This window comes from Podarcis pityusensis (genome assembly GCF_964106645.2).
Source record: "Podarcis pityusensis genome assembly, chromosome: 1".
Classification (NCBI taxonomy): Eukaryota; Metazoa; Chordata; class Lepidosauria; order Squamata; family Lacertidae; genus Podarcis; species Podarcis pityusensis.
The window spans coordinates 53,382,267-53,399,667 of record NC_138028.1 but is presented as its reverse complement, the minus strand read 5'-3'; the positions used below and the strand labels follow the sequence as shown (position 1 = coordinate 53,399,667).

At 43.5% G+C, this 17,401-nt stretch overlaps 1 protein-coding gene and 1 long non-coding RNA gene across 2 annotated transcripts in view; one reads left to right on the top strand and one right to left on the bottom strand.

Annotated features, from left to right (window-relative positions):
- The window catches only part of LOC308475377, a 131,554-nt gene that overhangs the window by 24,490 nt on the left and 89,663 nt on the right, over positions 1-17,401 (bottom strand). The window lies entirely within an intron of this gene.
- Positions 12,810-14,410, top strand: LOC308475316 (uncharacterized protein C11orf96 homolog). Its single transcript, XM_081002394.1, has one exon. The coding sequence runs from the start codon at positions 13,367-13,369 to the stop codon at positions 13,745-13,747; it is 381 nt and encodes a 126-aa protein (XP_080858520.1). The 5' UTR covers positions 12,810-13,366; the 3' UTR covers positions 13,748-14,410.

Sequence of the window (17,401 nt, the reverse complement as noted above, 5' to 3'; positions counted from 1 at the left end):
GTCTTCCGTTCTCCCAAGGGGCCCCAAGCTGTACTCACAGATTACAAGCTCCTCCGGCACCCATCCGTCGGGAAACGAATTTTCCAGCTGCTCTCAGCTCCGCAGCTCCTCCTTTTGCCTCTTAGCAACAGGCAAAAACTCCTGCCAGCGTCTCTGCTTCAGACCGCAGACTTCAAACGCATTCCGGCAGCTCTGACAGTTTTACGATCGGTGATTAAGGGTCCATAACCTGTTGAATTGATTTATTGGTTTGGCGTGACCCCCGCTAATTGATTTACGATCCACAATTAGCTCTTTATGCCCGGCGCGCTTCCTCCGAGCTGCGCCACTCAGCTCCGTCTCCAGTAGCTCTCCAGTCACGCCTCAGCAGAGTTAAACACAGCGGTGAAACTGTCACGTAGCTTCCACTTAGCTTCCGACAAACACACAGAGCCCGGTTTGTCTATTTATCAGTCCTTTATTCCGACTTTCCCCAGGAATCTCCTGGGCTCACCGCAGCCATGACAGACCTCTTCCCTCAGAGACCAGAGAGGAACAGAACGTAACTCCTCCCAGACTCCTCCCAGCTTCTCCCAGCTTCGAAAGCTGACGTCAGAATGCTGAGGCATCATGGGAACTTCTTAACCTGTTAAGTTCCAAACCCAACAGTTCTTGTTGAAGCCGTGTTGTAAGGCCAACAACAGAAGACACATAAGGATATATCACGCTGGTCAGGAATTGGAAAACGGCATTGTAAGCACAGGAGAAGCAATGGCTCTTTTCTAAGGCTTCATACTAAGGCATGACTTCTGTAGCAAAGGAAGCCACTTTGAGGTGGGTGAGTGAGGATGCTTCATGGTATTTTTTTGTTCTAAGTAGTAAATCCAGACTTTCTAGTTCTCCAGCTTCTCTACCACTTCCACTGCTCCTCTTGCTTTTCAAGCATTTGTGTTATCAGATTAATTCCTTTGAAATCACTCGTGTGTTTTTATCAAACTGCCAGGCTGGCACCATTCCATCTATTCCTGTTAACCTTGTTCAGAGAACAGCCTGAGTGATCAATTTGGCCAAGTCATCTGATGTGCTACTGCAAGTGCCATAGTTACCAAATGGCAGAAAAGAGGCTAAGGAGCACTAAAACTAACTAAAACACAGCACTGCCTAGCCCAAGGCAGCATATTTCCTCCCCTATGAATGGTAGATGACAGATGATGATGATGATGATGATGATGATGAGAGCCTGTGCAGCCTAAAATATCTCATCAAGTACTAGCACCATTTGCTTAACTAAACACGTTGATCACTCACTTTGCCTTTTCTGGTCATAAACATTTTCAGCTTGGAAATAGAAGCTCTTTTACTGGTGTGATTTTTGTGTGTGTGTTCTACTTTTAAACGCCCTGTTTCTATAGCAACACATTTTGTTTGCTTGAATTGTGGACCACTGCCGCACCCTCTCAAGCCGAAACCACTTCTGTGAATTTATGTGTCCCAAGGTTTTTCATATGAGCTGGGGCTGATTTTTGCTGCATTTGTTTGTTGCTAAATAAACACTTAGTTATTCAGGCTTGACCTTTCCACTGAGAAAAACAAAAAAGGGGCAAGCAGACATCTAATGATATTGAGGTCAAACTACACTTTATGCAGGAGACCTGTGGACTGGATCTCCTGTTACCTTTTCACTTACCCCAAATTGCTTTTGAGCAGTAATGCTTGGAGAGAGGGTACTTAATCCTTTGGTGCCATTCTTCCCCACCAGCTGCTTGTACAAGTATTACACACCTGCTTCAGAAGTGACACCAAATATAACCCATTATTTTTCTCCCATAAAACTGAATGATTACTCCCATATGGAGAAGTGGTTCCCCCCACAATGTGCTGTTAGGTTTTGCTCACACAGCGTCTCCAAAAAAACCAACTTTCTGTTTTTCATGCTAGGTGGCCAGGCTGGCAGAGATTGTGTAAGAGTGTGCAATATCTATCTGCAGAGGATTCCAGCCCTCTCCACTCTGCAGGCCTTCACAGTATATAAACCTTCCCTTCATCCTCTGCTCATCATAACAATGGGCACTTTGCCAGTTGTTAATAGTGTAGCAAACCACTGTATTGCCTAGCCGCGAAATGCACAGCAGAGATAAACCAGTGGTTAAAGCATATGCTGAAGGCTCTGTAAACATAAAAGAGACAACCCTATGGCCTGTGATCGACATCAGAGAACAGGCTCTATGTGTCTTGACCTCGTGGAGGATGGTCAATGTCATGTTCAGAACTGGAAGCCTATAGGTAGAGCTGGTCCTAGGAGACCCATGTTGGGTAGCCTTTTCAAGTCAAACTCCGCTTCAGTTTCATGGCCTTCTGTGAGAACTGCCTGTTCTGGAAAGCTGGAGCTAGTTGCTTTTCTCAGACAGGCTGACAAGGCAGCAGGAAGAAAATGGTCCCACACAACAGCCCAGTGAATGGAGTGAGGGAAATCTTGTCCATTGCTTCAGCGATAGCTGTTTCCTCCTGTCAGGATAGTTCATGTTGTGCAGGCTCCAACGAGAAGGGCTGAGGGTTGATTCTATCTTGGATCAATGTGCCATTTGCTATGGTTCACCTGAACACATGTTGCTCTTCCCCTACTGTCACATCTCCAGCCAGATCCTGGCGCTCTGCTAGCACAGAGATAAGAGTGTTTGTTTGATCCGAGTAAGAATGTCTTGCTCTTGTTACAAGGATTATGTTGAAGCTGAGCTTGGCATTTGTTTGTTTCTTCTTTCCTGCTGGCCAGCATTAGCTTTGCAATAAAGCTTTCTTTGAGGAAGTACTTGACTGAGCTGAGCTAGTTTCCCCTTTTAAAGCAGACTATTTCAAAGGATGTAGTTCAACTTTAGTCCTTGAAAGATGTTTCCCTAAACTACCAGACAGTGTAAGGCTCATCTTTACTCTGTCCTGCCTGAAGAACAACACTGAGAAAGAGCAGGCATGTAGCTCCAGTCATGGGGCAGTATCATAGCCTGGAAAGTTACTGAAATCCAGTATCAGAATGACTGCTACTGCTAATACCATCAAATTGAGACAGACAGAGAGAGAGAGAGAGAGAGAGAGAGAGAGAGAGAGAGAGAGAGAAATGCTGTGCAGAGGTTAGGTGCACAGCACAGTCCCATGCAAAAAAAATAATGTTATTTTTTGACTAATTCTAAAATTGACGTAAAATTAAATTTGGATTCTAACTTCAGTTATGAACATTTCCCTATAACTCTAATGGGCTTGCATGTCAAGTTCTGCCTATTTCACACTGTTGACTAGGGGCTTCTGCTACAGTCAAGACCAGAATTTTGAGGACAAGGACATCCCTGGTTGCCTTCTGGAGTTCCTTTTCACCATTTCCCCCCTTCATACACTTCAGTGGTGTAAAAGAAATGTCTTGCCATGCTTGACTGTTACAGAACAGTCGTGAAGCTAGTTGCAAAGCATGAAACTATGTGGACTAATTGGAGAATGATTTGATGACAACTGATGCAGTTCTGCTGAAATTAAGCACATTTGGTTCTGGGAATTTCCTAGGTGGGAGCTTACTTGAAAACTATATGTTAAGCTCCTTCAAGACTTTGGAAGTGGGTGGCGATTGTAAGTGTTACAAATGAATGAGAAGTGCTGATCAGAATGAAAATGACTGTTTTGCTCCATGGCTGCAAGGGAATCCAGATTCAGAAGGCACTATTTTATGTAGCTGTTACCTTTTAATTTTTATTTTAAAATCATGTTCAGATACAACATGATTGGTTTTTTTAAAAAACGTTCCAATTGCTTCTGTTTACACTTGTACCATGTGCCCTGAATTATTGAGAATGCAGCATGCCATTGATGGTTTAGCAGAAGAGCTGCTATTCACTCTGACATCTGTCAGCAAAATGAACTGAAATACATCAGTAATTTGCTGTGGCAGGGTCTGTACTGAAACATTTCATTTTCATTGTTCAGAAACAAACGTCTCAGCTTTGTCTCTGTACAGGAAACACTCGTCCTCTGATACTGCCACTTGCATAATCATGTACTGCTTTTACTGTACTGGTTTTAATAGGTGTTTTTTAAAAATATGAATAGAGACTTCACTGCCATATATATTAAGCACACAAATGGCATTTAGTGCCCATCTTCTGCCTCCCCCGCCCCTTTCAGTGGAAGGGGTTTCATATAGATTAGAATCATAGTTGGAAGGAAACTAAAGCCCTCTCCACTGTACCGTATCTCACGACTGCCCCTCATTGAAGATTTCTATACAGATTATTCCAGTTTTGAAATTCATCCAAAATACAAATAGTGCTACAAGCGGCAGGCTACCATGAGCGAGGGTCAGCATTCCAGAAGTGTCCACAAGGAAGACATAGAATAGATCATGGGTAGGCAAACTAAGGCCTGGGGGCCCAATCCGGCCCAATCGCCTTCTAAATCAGGCCCGCGGACCGTCTGGGAATCAGCATGTTTTTACATGAGTAGAATGTCCTTTTATTTAAAATGCATCTCTGGGTTATTTGTGGGGCCTGCCTGGTGTTTTTACATGAGTAGAATGTGTCCTTTTATTTAAAATGCATCTCTGGGTTATTTGTGGGGCATAGGAATTAGTTCATTTCCCCCCAAAAAATATAGTCTGGCCCCCAACAAGGTCTGAGGGACAGTGGACCGGCCCCCTGCTGAAAACGTTTGCTGACCCCTGGCATAGATTATTATTTATATGGTGCATTTGTTTCTCACCAATTTTTCAAAACACTCGAACATGCACAGCAATTTCCTTTTCATTCTCTTATATCAATTTTTGTGGGGAGAAAGGTAAGCTCAAAACGTAGCTATATAACGCTATATCCTAAGATGTTTTCCGAAAGGAGGACTATGAGTACGTTCCATCATATTGAACTTTGGGGGTTTTTTACCTTCTCTCTTTGCCACTAGATTCAATTAATTTTCCCTAGAGAAGATTGGTAAAATAGATGCAGTAGATAGTTTGACAGCACTATCTCCCAACTGCCACAAAATATTTCTTCCATAAAAGTGTGGCTGTTTGTTACTGAAACACGATTGATCTGGAGGCTTGAAGGAGACAACATTTTACTAGAGTGAAGTGTTTTGTAGCCTGGAAACACAACATTATTTCTGTCTGATGGAACATTTTTGAACGGCTTTGCTGCAATGTTAACAGTATTGTATGGAAAGCTTTCTGAACTGAGTGCATTTTAATGCCAACCTGTCAGAGTTGGGTTGTTGGCATTGATCAGTTTTTATGTAAAAATGAAAGAAGGCTGGAATAACTAAAAATGATGGAAAGGAGAGTGTACAAAAACCTGTTACCTCTGGGGCAGATTAACCTTGAATTTTTTTATTGCAAGCAGATAGCAACTGAAGTAAACGGAACACATTCTCCCCCAGAATAAATCCATTAATTGGTGCTGAAGTACGCAAAAGGATTGGACTGGCATGCTGAGATACTAAAATGGAATCACTGCTAATTATGCTCCATTTCAGAAAAAAAAAAAAGATATATTAGCTTATGAAAAATAGAACTAATTAGAGGAGGCTGTTTGTGCTGCTGGAACCAAATTGAAATAGATCTGTATTACAACTAATTCACCCATCGACAGGGATAGAGACAGTACACCTATCTCTGACTTTTTATGCTATGGACCACAGTATCCTCCTGGAATCGCTCTGTGAGTTGCGGTTACTGTGTCACAGTGGTTATGCTCCTACCTACTATGTTGCTACCAGAGTAGCATTAGGAGACTCATTTTGTGCAATTTCCAAGTTCCATCTTAGTTCCCATACTATTTAATTTATATATGAAACAGATCATTGGAGTCACATAGTGATTTGGAATACAATGTTATCAGCCTGTTCTAGCTCTCCATTCTTTCTGAATTGTGAATCTGGTGTTTGGAGGCAATGGCAAACTGAATTAGGGTCAATAAACTGCAACTGAATCCAGCTGAAATTTGGATAGGCTTTCCGTATGAGCAGAAATCTGGGAGACAACCTGTTCTGGATGGGATAGCATTCCCTCTGAAGGAACGTTCAGGTGTCCTTGATGGCAAGGCATGCCTATTTCCAGCTACAACAGCTATGGCTATTTCTGGAATGGGATATCATTAAACCATGGTGTAGTGACCTCATGTTTGGACTCCTGCAGTTTGGGCTATTGATGTGGAACCATCCTTGAAAACAGCCCGGAAGTTTCAGCTCGTGCAGAATGCTGCTGCCCAGTTATTAACTGGGGCAGTGGGATGGGAGCATGTAACACCAATCTTAAAAGCACAGCATTAGCTGCAATGTGCTACTGGCCTGATCCAAGGTTTTGATAGTGGCTTATAAAGCTCTAAACAGCTTAGAATACAAGTATCTGCAGGAGTGCCTCCTCCAGTATCAGCTTACTCAAACCCTATGATTGATGGGAGTGGGGTTTTCCATATCTTCCCCACTAGGATTCATGGTTTGGGCATGCAAAGCAGGGTCTAATCTGTGGTGGCATCCTGACTATTTGATGCCCTTCCACTGGAATTTGTCCTTCCTGCTGTTTACAACATAGAAACATAGAGTTGGAAGGAACCCCAAGGGTCATTTAGTCCAACCCCCTGCAATGCAGGAATCTCAACTAAAGCATCCATGACAGATGGCCATCCAGCCTGTTTAAAAACCTCCAAGGAAGGAGAGTCCACCACCTCTCATGAGAGACTGTTCCACTGCTGAACAGCTCTTACTGTCAGAGTTTTTTCCAAATGTTTAGTCTGAATCTCCTTTTTTGCAACTTGAAGCCACTGGTTCGAGTCCTACCCTTCAGAGCAGGAGAAAACAAGCATACTCCCTCCTTCATGTAACAGCCCTTAAGATAGGTGAAGATGGCTAACATATCTCCTCTCAGTCTCTTTTCCAAGCTAAACATACCCAGCTCCTTCAAGCGCTCCTCATAAGGCTTAGTTTCCAGACCCTTGATCATCCTGGTTGCCCTCCTCTACACACATTTCAGCTTGTCAACATCCTTAAATTGTGGTGCTCGGAATTGGACACAGTATTCCAAGTGTGGTCTGACTAAGGCAGAATAGATTGGTACTATTACTTCTCTTGATCTGGACATTATACTTCTGTTGATACAGCCTCATGGTCCACCAAGAGCCCTAGATCCTTTTCACATCCTATATCTGCATCTGGTTCTTCCTTCCTAAGTGCAGAACCTTATATTTGTCCCTATTGAAATTAATTTTGTTAGCTTCCGCTCAGTTCTCCAATCTGTTAAGGTCATTTTGAATTCTGATTCTGTCTTCTGCGGCATTAACTACCCCTCCCAGTTTGGTGTCATCTGCAAATTTGATGAGCATCCCCTCACTTCCTTCATCCAAGTCATTTATAAAGACTTTGCTATTTTAGAGATACTTTTGGTACTTTGTATGTGTTTATCTATTGATGTGCATTGTTTGTGTTATCTTTTGTTGTACATCAGCCTAGGCTTCTTTTGGAGGAAGTGTGTAGAAATACAGCAAATAAATAATTTTTTAAAAAACATGTTGCACTAAAGCATTGCTCTCAATCTGACGAACAAAAAGAATTGAGAACATTTGACACATCCCTAGTTACCTACCATTAACTGCTTCTCAATAGCCTCAAATAAAGATCTCTGTTTAAATAAAATTGCTTTGCAGATGTGTTCTCTAGTGCCATTTCATTAAAATGTTGACAACTCTTATGCATACAAAATTATGGAGTTTACTGTTAAGAATCTTAAACACACAAGGCAACAAGCCATACAATTAAGATTGATAATATAGCTCTTCAGCCCAATAGCACCATTGCAGACTCTCAGGAGAGTGCAGAATTCACAGAGATTATGTTTGCTCGTTGAACCTGTCTTTCCGTTCTTTTAAAAACTTCTTCAAAATCTGCATAGCTAAGCCAACAAACTAGACACTTGCTTAGCTATGAACTGCAAAGCAGCCAGAAACCCTAACACCAGTTATCAATTTTATTTAACATGCAGCACTTCAGACATTACCAGATATAGACAAGGGGCGAATGCTTGTCTCCTGCAATCCTGGCCAGGCACGGTCTGTATGTATATGCTATATTGAATTTGTTCTATGCAAGGAATATACTTGCTTGGAGCAACCACATGGCATGAAATATCAGTCATCTATATGTCAGGTGTCACATTTCCAGATACCAAAAGGGATCTAGATTAAAGCAATGACTTAAGCCACAGGAACAAATATAGACACTAGTGCACTTTGCAAGCTCAAGTTGGAAGATTGCATCATTGCATATTTTCACTGAATTGTCTCATCAAACATTTAGGCTTCCTTGGGCAAAACCCACTGGCCCCAACTGCTGTGTGTGTCTGTTGCAAAGGGGCCCAGAGGGGATTTCCACATGGGCCAAACTGACATAAATAGAGACTATGTAGTCCCATTGCTTGGTGAATTGCATCTCTCTTATTTTCACACAGGTGATGGTACCCTGACTCAACAGAAAATTATCCAAAGTCATTTATTATCACAATGGCAAAGCTCAACCCAGATGGAAGAAAAACAGGGAAGGGTAGAAGGGGAAGAATGAACATGATTAGTATTTAATTATGGGTTAGAAATCAAACGTGCTTTGTGCAGAGCATTTAATTCTTTTCTGATAAGTCTGTTGCTAAGGCAGGTCAAACATCTGTTTATATAAGAGGAAAATTGCTCTCGTTGAGCCCTTTCTCTGTAGCAGCTCCAGTCCAACATGACAGAAATGCTCAGCAGTGTTAAATAATAGGGTTTGCTCTATGAAAGCAGACATTGGTAAATCTGTGCATTTGCTTAGTAATGCTTCATTCTTGTCTTCAAAGGAAGCTTCAGAAAGCTACTAGCCGTGATTTTAAAAAACCCCATAAACTCTGTTCAAAGATGCTTTAAACTGCTAGATGCTGGAAGTAAACAACAGGAAATGGATAATGTTCATGAGCATCTTCTGCTGGTGAATTTGCTTGAGAAACCTGGCTAGTCACCTGACTAGTGCCATGTGCCCAAAGTGGGTTTTGGCTGTTTATCTCTGAACAGCAGTTCCCCTTCTTTGCATAGCATATGTCTTCTGAAACTGAAAGGAGTTTCAAAGTAGTTTGTGATGTTCCTTGCGAAAGCCTGCAGTTAAAAGGGAAAGGTCAAAAAATCCCATTGGGCATTCCTATAATAGTTACTCGGATCAGTTCCTATATCTTGAATTCCAAAATGAATTAAGGCTTTCCATTAAAATCTAGAGTAAGGACCATTGTGGAATATTTATTTTCATGTGTATGAGCTGCAAATTTTCTTACACGTCAACAAAAGTGTATGCTGTATTTCAGATCAAAGCTGAAGATGGTTTTCTCAGGGACTTTCATTTGAGGGATTAATAGTGCAATCATATACAGTATATGTCTATTCAGAAGTAATCCCATTGAGCTCAATGGAACATACTCCCAATTAAGTATGTATAGGATTGCAGCCTAAGTTTCTGCATCTATATTCCTAAATCCCATGGACATTGACAGAATTTATTCATGAGGAAATGCATTTAAGGCATACATAATTATTTCGTTTTGGGGGAAAACAATGCTATCATTACTTCATTAACTTAACTGTATTTCCAACAAAAATAGCTTGCCATTGATCCTGAACCTAAGATGCTTTTAAAAGCCAAGGAGCTGAGAGGCTGCAGCAAAGAACTTTAATCATTAATTTCTTCTCCTGTTGGCAGCTAATATATCTTCCCACCAAAGTTAATTGTGGCTCGACAGGCTGCCAAAAGGCCTTGTTGCTACTTTTGCAAGGCCATAATGATTCCAGTAGATGCCACCCCTTCTTGAATCTGAAAGTCTTTTCTTATCCTGCTTATTTCTTGTCTGCTCTCAGTCCAGGTATCTTCTAAGCAAACATTCACTTTGCCTTCCAAAACTCTGCGATTTTGCAGTCATCATGTGAATAAGAAGGGACAAAATGGTGCCATTTGTTCCTGCTGTAATGGAACAATCTTTGGAATCCTTGAAATTAACTTTGGACTCAAAGACTGTACATTCAAGTCTTCTATTTCATGCTGCCTCTTCCGCTCTTGTCCCTACCAGCCCACCCCACCCCCCGCACCCTCAAAATCAGCTCCAGAGAGTTAGGGTAGGAGCAGATTTTTGGAACCATGAGAGTAGGAGTAGGAGAGATTAAAATCCCATTGTGCCAGTGGAAATCTGCTGGCACAAGACTGGATAGAGCTCTTTGTTCTGAACATGCAGGTTCAGAGCTTAAGGTGTGCAAATGAGCTCAAGCATACTTGCTCAAGTTCTCTGATGCCTGATTCACTTGAGTTTAAAGATTAATTGATTAAATAAATACATGCCACTGAACATTCCCTCGGGGTTCCAAGGTGATGGGGCTGGAGCTGCCAACAAAGCTTACAGCCCACATCTTCTACTTTTCATTTATACTGTATCAACTTCTCTGCAGCTTTTGAGACTGTTGACCACAATATCCTTCTGAACGAGCTTCACGGCTGGACTGAGGTGGTTTTTATCTCCAGCTGCTGTTGGACTACAACTCCAATCATCCCTAGCTAGGACCAGTGGTCAGAGATGATGGGAATTGTAACCCAAAAACAGTTGGAGACCCAAGTTTGGAAAACCCTGCTAGAGTGATGATGTTGGTAGCCCTGCACATCTCGCCATTCTACACTGAGACTAGTGCCTTGACAGGAGTGTCAACCCTATCCGTGAGAAAATTCCCCCAGACCATTCAGGAATAATTCTGATTCTATTCCTCTTGGAAAGGGGAGAGATGATCTTAATAGGTCCTCCACCCCTACAGGGGACACTGTCATGGCCAATCAAATCATACCAGAAAAGGTACATAATAACAAATTCACTTCAAGCTCCCCTATCAACAGAATCGAGCTGCCCCACACTGTTAAAGGGTATGTCCTACCTCACCGGCTGCCGGCTAATTGCTAATTTCAATATATTTTCAACTACACCGATACTTGTGTATATACACAAAAAATCTAGAAAAATCAATGCTATTTTAGTTTTGTTCTAGCATTCAAGGCTTGCTTCCCTGCCCCTATCTTAGTATATGCCATACCAGCCTCGCTCTTTAAAAACCAGGCAAGTCTCACTGATGTTAGTCAGTGCAGATGTAACACAGACATCCAAAGGTTAGCCCTGTCAAGTTAGCATCCTTCTCCACCCCCACCCGCAATTTGATGCCATATACTCTGCTCACAAAGGAGCCAGGAATTAAGTCTGGTGATGCAATAGCTTCAGTCACAGTTTAATGCAGTCTTTGGGTTGCGGTAAAGCTTTCCAGGGGAGAGGTGCCTGGAGCAAGTTTTTGAAGGTTGTGGACAAGATATGTGATCCTTTCCTATGTTTTTTTTTTTGTTTTTTGTTTTGTAGCTGATTAAAACAACAATGTAAGTTTTAGAAGATAAACTTTTCATTGAGGATGTCAAATATAGTGTTTTTAAAAATCCAATCTTTTTGACATGATTTTTAAAAAATGTCGTCTTGATGTTACATGTTTAGCCAAAAAATATTTCTTTGGCTACTGTTATTCTCAAGTAGCTTTCTTATTACATTGGGTGGGGGGGTTGAATACATAGCAAATAAGGTGTCAGTGTGATTTTGAGAGGCAAGCATAGCCTGAAGTCTGAAAACATGTTTCCTCGATCATGTTATGTGCCCCTCTCACATCATTTGCAAATATGGGATGGAAAGATGCAGCAACTCTCTTTTACAGGTGATGTATGTTATATGAACATGTCAAACTGTCTTATAATGAGCCAGACCCCTGTCAGAGGCTGTCCAAAATCTCAAACAGACGTCTTTCCCAACTCTATGTCTATTTTACCACTGCAGGCCACTGAAATTCCATGACTGTTTTATGTAATTGTATGAGATCTGTATATTGTATAGGAGTATATTGTATTATGCCCTGGATGAAGGACAGATTAGCATTATTCTTACTAAAAACCAATAAAGTACGTTGTCAGAAGCCAAACGTCTTGGGAGAGAGCTGTGGCCCCAAACTCCCCTCCCCCCATAGAAATTTGCCTTCTTTGGAGTTGCCCTATTGATCCCAACCCGTGTCTTGGAGTAACGCGTGTTGTCCATACATACACGGCAGTCCGTCCAAATGCAACCCTTCGCCATTTGTGGGGATCCGTTTTGCAGCACAAGGCAAGGGTTAGGCGGGCTGAAGCGACGGAGCCCCAGACCAACCATCCCAAAGCCCTCTTCCTTCCAAATCGGGTTGACAAAACCAAGCGTTGCTTTGCAAGCGACACGATGTATGTCTACACTGATCTTTTTGGCCGTCTTAAGTCGTGCTTGTGTGTGAAAATCGTCCCCAGTGCAAGTGGGGTAACAGCAGCCAGAATTTGGGGCTGCAAAGAGGAAGGAAACGGACCATGTGGGGAGCGGGATTTAAATCCACACTCACGCGCTTAAACCTTCCCTCCCCCCCCCCCCGTGAACGCTGCTAATAAAATCCCCTAGCATTGCAGTGGGTTGGACTAGATGACCCTTGGGACCCCTTCCAACTCCACAATTCTATGATCCAAGTCGGACTTCTATGATTCTATGCTTCCCCTGCGGCTGCTTCAAAGTTAAAAAAAAGAAAGTCGGAAGATCCCATCGCGCCTATTCCGCGTCTGCTTTCCCGGCTGCCTTCGCCGCCTCCCCCTGCGAAAAAGGGGCCGCTTCTTCTCCAGGAAGACCCCCCCTCCCCCAGCAGGCGGGGGCGACGTGTTTTGGCGCGTCCCTCGTCTCGTCCCCTCACCTCCGCCTCGCCTTCCGGGTTCCCTCGCTCCCTCCCCCGGCCGTTTCTGCGGTGGGTGCTGGCGGGGCTTTCCGCCGCTCCTTGGAAGAGCAATCCCCCCACGGCGGCGAGGGAGAGGGGCGGTGGGAGCGCGCGTCGACGTCGTCGTCAGGCGGAAGGGAAGCGGCCTCAGCGCCTTTAAATGGCATTGCTTGTCATCTGAGCATGCTCCTGTGTGGGCAGGCGAGGGGTATATATATATCGGCGGGGAGATCCAGCCAGGCGCGGAAGCAGCGTGGCGAGGGGACGCTAGCGGAGCGCGCGCTTCTTTCTGCCAGTCGCCGCCACCAGCAGGATTTACCCGCCTCCCCAGCGCGCTTTTTCGGCTGCGAAGCGGCAGAAGCCACCCTCTCGCCCCACCTCCGGCGGCTTTCCCGCCTTTTTCGCCCGGGTCTCCCTCGCCTTAGAGAGAAACGCCTCAAGGCAGCGAAGAATAAGAAGCGGCACAAAGCGAGACCCAAGCGCGAGGCGCTCTTCGGGGCGCTCGTTTGCTGGCGCGCGCGCGCTCTTTCTCGGCGTTCTCTTTTTTGCTGCTTTTCTCGTTCCCCCGCTCGATGGCTGCCGCCGCCGCCAAGCCCGCGGAGCTGATGGGCATCTGCTCGAGCTACCAGGCGGTGATGCCGCACTTCGTCTGCATCGCCGAGGAGTTCCCTCAGCCCACCCGGCCGGCCAAGCTGCCTCGGGGCAAGCTGCGCAGACCCCGCCAGTCGCGCTTCAAGACGCAGCCGGTGACCTTCGACGAGATCCAGGAGGTGGAGGAGGAAGGGGTCTCCCCCATGGAGGAGGAGAAAGCCAAGAAGTCCTTCCTGCAGTCCCTCGAGTGCCTCCGGAGGAGCACGCAGAACCTCAGCCTGCAGCAGAGGGAGAAGAAGCTCAGCAGCTGCAGCCGCCTGAGGAACAGCCTGGACTCCAGCGACTCCGACTCCCCGCTCTGAGGGACCCGGGAGGGGGGCATGAGAAGCGGGCAGGACAGGACGGGACACCCGCCGCCCCTCTCTGGCCCCGCGCTCCCCAAGGCGCTGCGCTCCATAAGGAAGTGAAACCGGGAGGAACTCCGCAGAGTCTATTTTCTAAAGCCCGAAAGGGACGGTTTCTGGTTGTTTGGCTTTTCCCTCGCCGGGAACGGACGCCCCCTCCTTGTTTTGCCTCCTACAGTCCATCCAAATCCTGTAACAAGACAAGAGACTTTGGGAAGAGCGTGCGAGTCGCCACCTCCTCGTTTCCTTTCCCTTCTTTTCTTTAAAACTCTGATAAAGATCCGGTGTGAATGTAGTAGATGCCCAGGGCAGTTCGCAAGTGAGGTCAAAATCTTTTTAAAGAAAGTGCTTGTATGTTTGCTTCTACCTTGACTGAGTTTTTCTCTCTCTCCTCCTCCCATCCCGCTTTTTTAGAAAATGAAGGGGAAATAAATAAAAAATTGCACATCTTTTTCTAACTGTTAAAAAAAATATGAGATGCTTTATGGATGCAATCCGCTGCTGGACTTTATATTTATTTTTGCATTTAAACTCTGGACTGCATTAACTTAAAATGTTTATACCTGAATGTCTGTAATTATTTCCACAGAAGAGAAATAAAACTGATATATTTGCACAATGCACCTGGGACTGATTGGTAATTGCATTTGATCTTTATGCATCATAATAATATTTATAGACATGCCCCTCATAAATTATCATGGTTGTATACACCACAATATTTAAGTACATACTGTTTTTTATCTTCTGAAGAAGCAACACAAAGAAAGCTGTGTATTTACTACAGTGCTTTGAAATGAAGGAATGATTAATATAGCTATAATAAGTTGAGAGTGTGAATGCAGTTTTTTAAAAACAACAACAACATCCTGCAATGTAATGTTGAGGAGTGACTCTGATAACAACTTCAAGTAATGAGGTCTTGATGTTAAGCTTAGTTTATTGACCGATGCCTGATAGCAGTTTTCTGGGAACCCAAAAGGGTTGTGAAGTTTTGAAACTCGATACGGTGCTGCAGTTCTTGTTATGCAAGACAGGAGGTTTGGGGAGGGATGCCTGCACTCTAAGAAGAGGCATTCATTTGCTTCCCGTCCTAGTAAAAACTAAGAAAATGCCTATATTTCTCTTTTCCTCTGCTCCCTTCAATCATGCATGTGCAGTTTTTCTACCTTTCATTTTAAACTACTGCATCTGTGCAGGGAAGTGCGCTTCTAAAAGTGCTGAGACCCGTAAGAACTGCTCCCATTTTCTTAAGCATCAGAATACTAATGTCTGTTCTCCCTTCAACATATACTTCTAACCATCTGTCAGCAAAGCGCTGCACTATGTCAGCCTTTCATTTCGTCAGATATGCTCCTGGAATCCTGACACTATATTTTGGAATTTTTCTAATAGCCCAAGGGAACGTTCATGTAAAGGCCTCTCTCTTTCTCCAGAAGTCAGTTGTTATGAATGAGACTGGTCCTTAACTCTGCTTGTTTGGATTTGGGGAGAGGGCTGAGAGGCAGGGAGGGATCTTCAAAACACAAATTTCTGAGAAAAGATAAAAGTGGGAGCTGGTGCCAGAAATCCCCCAGGAAGAAGAGGCACTGGCAGAGATGAAGATTGTAGTGTCAGCTAAGAGGTGATGCTGCAGAACAGAATGCACTTAGAGCCTAGATGTGAATGGCACTAAATACCGCAGAATAGGACAAAAGCAAGATATATAGGAAGCCAAGAGTTTCTGGGTTATAGGACAAATGTTTCTAGTCTGGATTACAGCGTGTCAGCAGAGCAGCATTTTTCAATTTACCAAAAAACCAAACAAACAAAATGAAATGCAAGAAACTTTTTAGAGTTCATCATGCAGAAAAATCCATTAATAATCAGACAGGCAAGGAAGTGAGATATACTCCCCATCAGTTTCTGTAATAAAAACCCTCTGAAAAGCACCATAAGTATTTTGTTTCAAATGCTGGTTTAAGAGTCTTCTGTTTACAAGGCCTTGCTGATATGTATAGCTTACGCATGGGTTATTATGTCCAGAGGTTGACTAGGTATTTTATGCTGTTTTATGGATGCGTTAAGTTTACCACCTAGATACTGTGCTTATTCTACAGCAAAAGCCAGAAAAGGAAATGTGTGAACGAGCCAAATGTTCCTCTTACCATAGAAAACAACTAAACTATCTTCTTAATATGCACATATGCACACACTCATAATCTATACATCCTGAATGCAGAAATATCACGGTAACTTGGAAGCTAACCATCCTAAATGCAAGCATGCTCCACTTCCAAGTTATTTTAAAAAGAAATAATTGTTTAAAAGTCATCTGTATTTCTTCTCAGATATTTCCAGCATTACTTGTGATCTGGAAATCCCACTGTGAGGCTGTTTGGAGACTCAAAACTGCCCCTTTGTCCATAGGTTTTAAGTAGCCCTACAGCAGGGCAATGCTCACTTAAAGCATTTTGTGACTCTAGTAGGATTCAAGCTACTGCATCCTTGGATGACTCAAGCAATGTGGCTCTGCAGGTTTGTGTTAAGGGTTTAGGTAAAAAAAAATCTGTTAAAAGGTAGAGTCAGTCAGGAAGAATCTCAGGCTGCTGATAAAACTTCCCCTCTTGGAGCTCTCTATTCTACACAAGCTGGCATTAAGGAGGCTGTTTACCTGTATGCTTCCCATGGCTGTGTTTGTATGTAGCCGGGATGCCATCAGAAATGGGCAGGCGATGCTGCACTGCCAGACTGCAGACAGCAACACAGCGGTAGGCAGCAACAGCATCTGCAGGAAAAGGATTTGCATTGGCTTTATACTTCCAAGAACTCCATTTGGAAATCTAGTCAGGAGCAGATCAGCGGGGGAGAGAAGGAGGGAGGGAGAGAATATTATAAAGGCTTCATTATTCCGATTAGAATATTTCAGAATAAAAACAAGGTTGTTGTTTAGTGGCAAATGCTAACTTATTTAAATGCATGCAGATGTAATTGTTTTATTTATTTATTTTTAAAGAAGAGGTGTCCTGGTATTAAAAGCAACACAGCCAGCTGGTTTAAGATGGGGAGGGGGTTGTCTCCCATATTCGCTCAAAGTGATGGTCTAACAAGTTTGTCAGATGTCCCCTTCTTAAAGATGCTGTGTTTATGAGTATCTGCATGGAGGGGGGGGGAGTTTTGGTAGGCACAACATCTCCCATTAACACAGCCTTAAGATGAAAGAGATTTCAGCAGCTTAACTTTCCCTTGGAATGAAGCTATTAAAGATGTAAAGAGCCTGCTAGGCCAAGAAGTCCTTGAAGTGGGAAAGCAGGGCAACTTTTTAAGGTAGCCCCCCCCCCCAATTAAAATCTCCTTTATTTAGAAAGATTTGTAGACTGCTTAATCACAAAGCTGTGAGTAGTGCACATTCCAAAATTCTAGATAAAGCACAGGTAAAAGCCACAAGTTAAACCCACAGACTAACACCAAAACAGTCACCATGGTGTGAGGATGGAGGGGTTATGTAGCTTTCATCAGAGATGACATAAGAATTACCCAATGGACTTCCTAGTGGGAATTGCATTTTACCAGTGATCATATTTTTCTAAAAACTCGCAAACAGAAGAGCATCTTTGGGGAGAAGCCATTTAA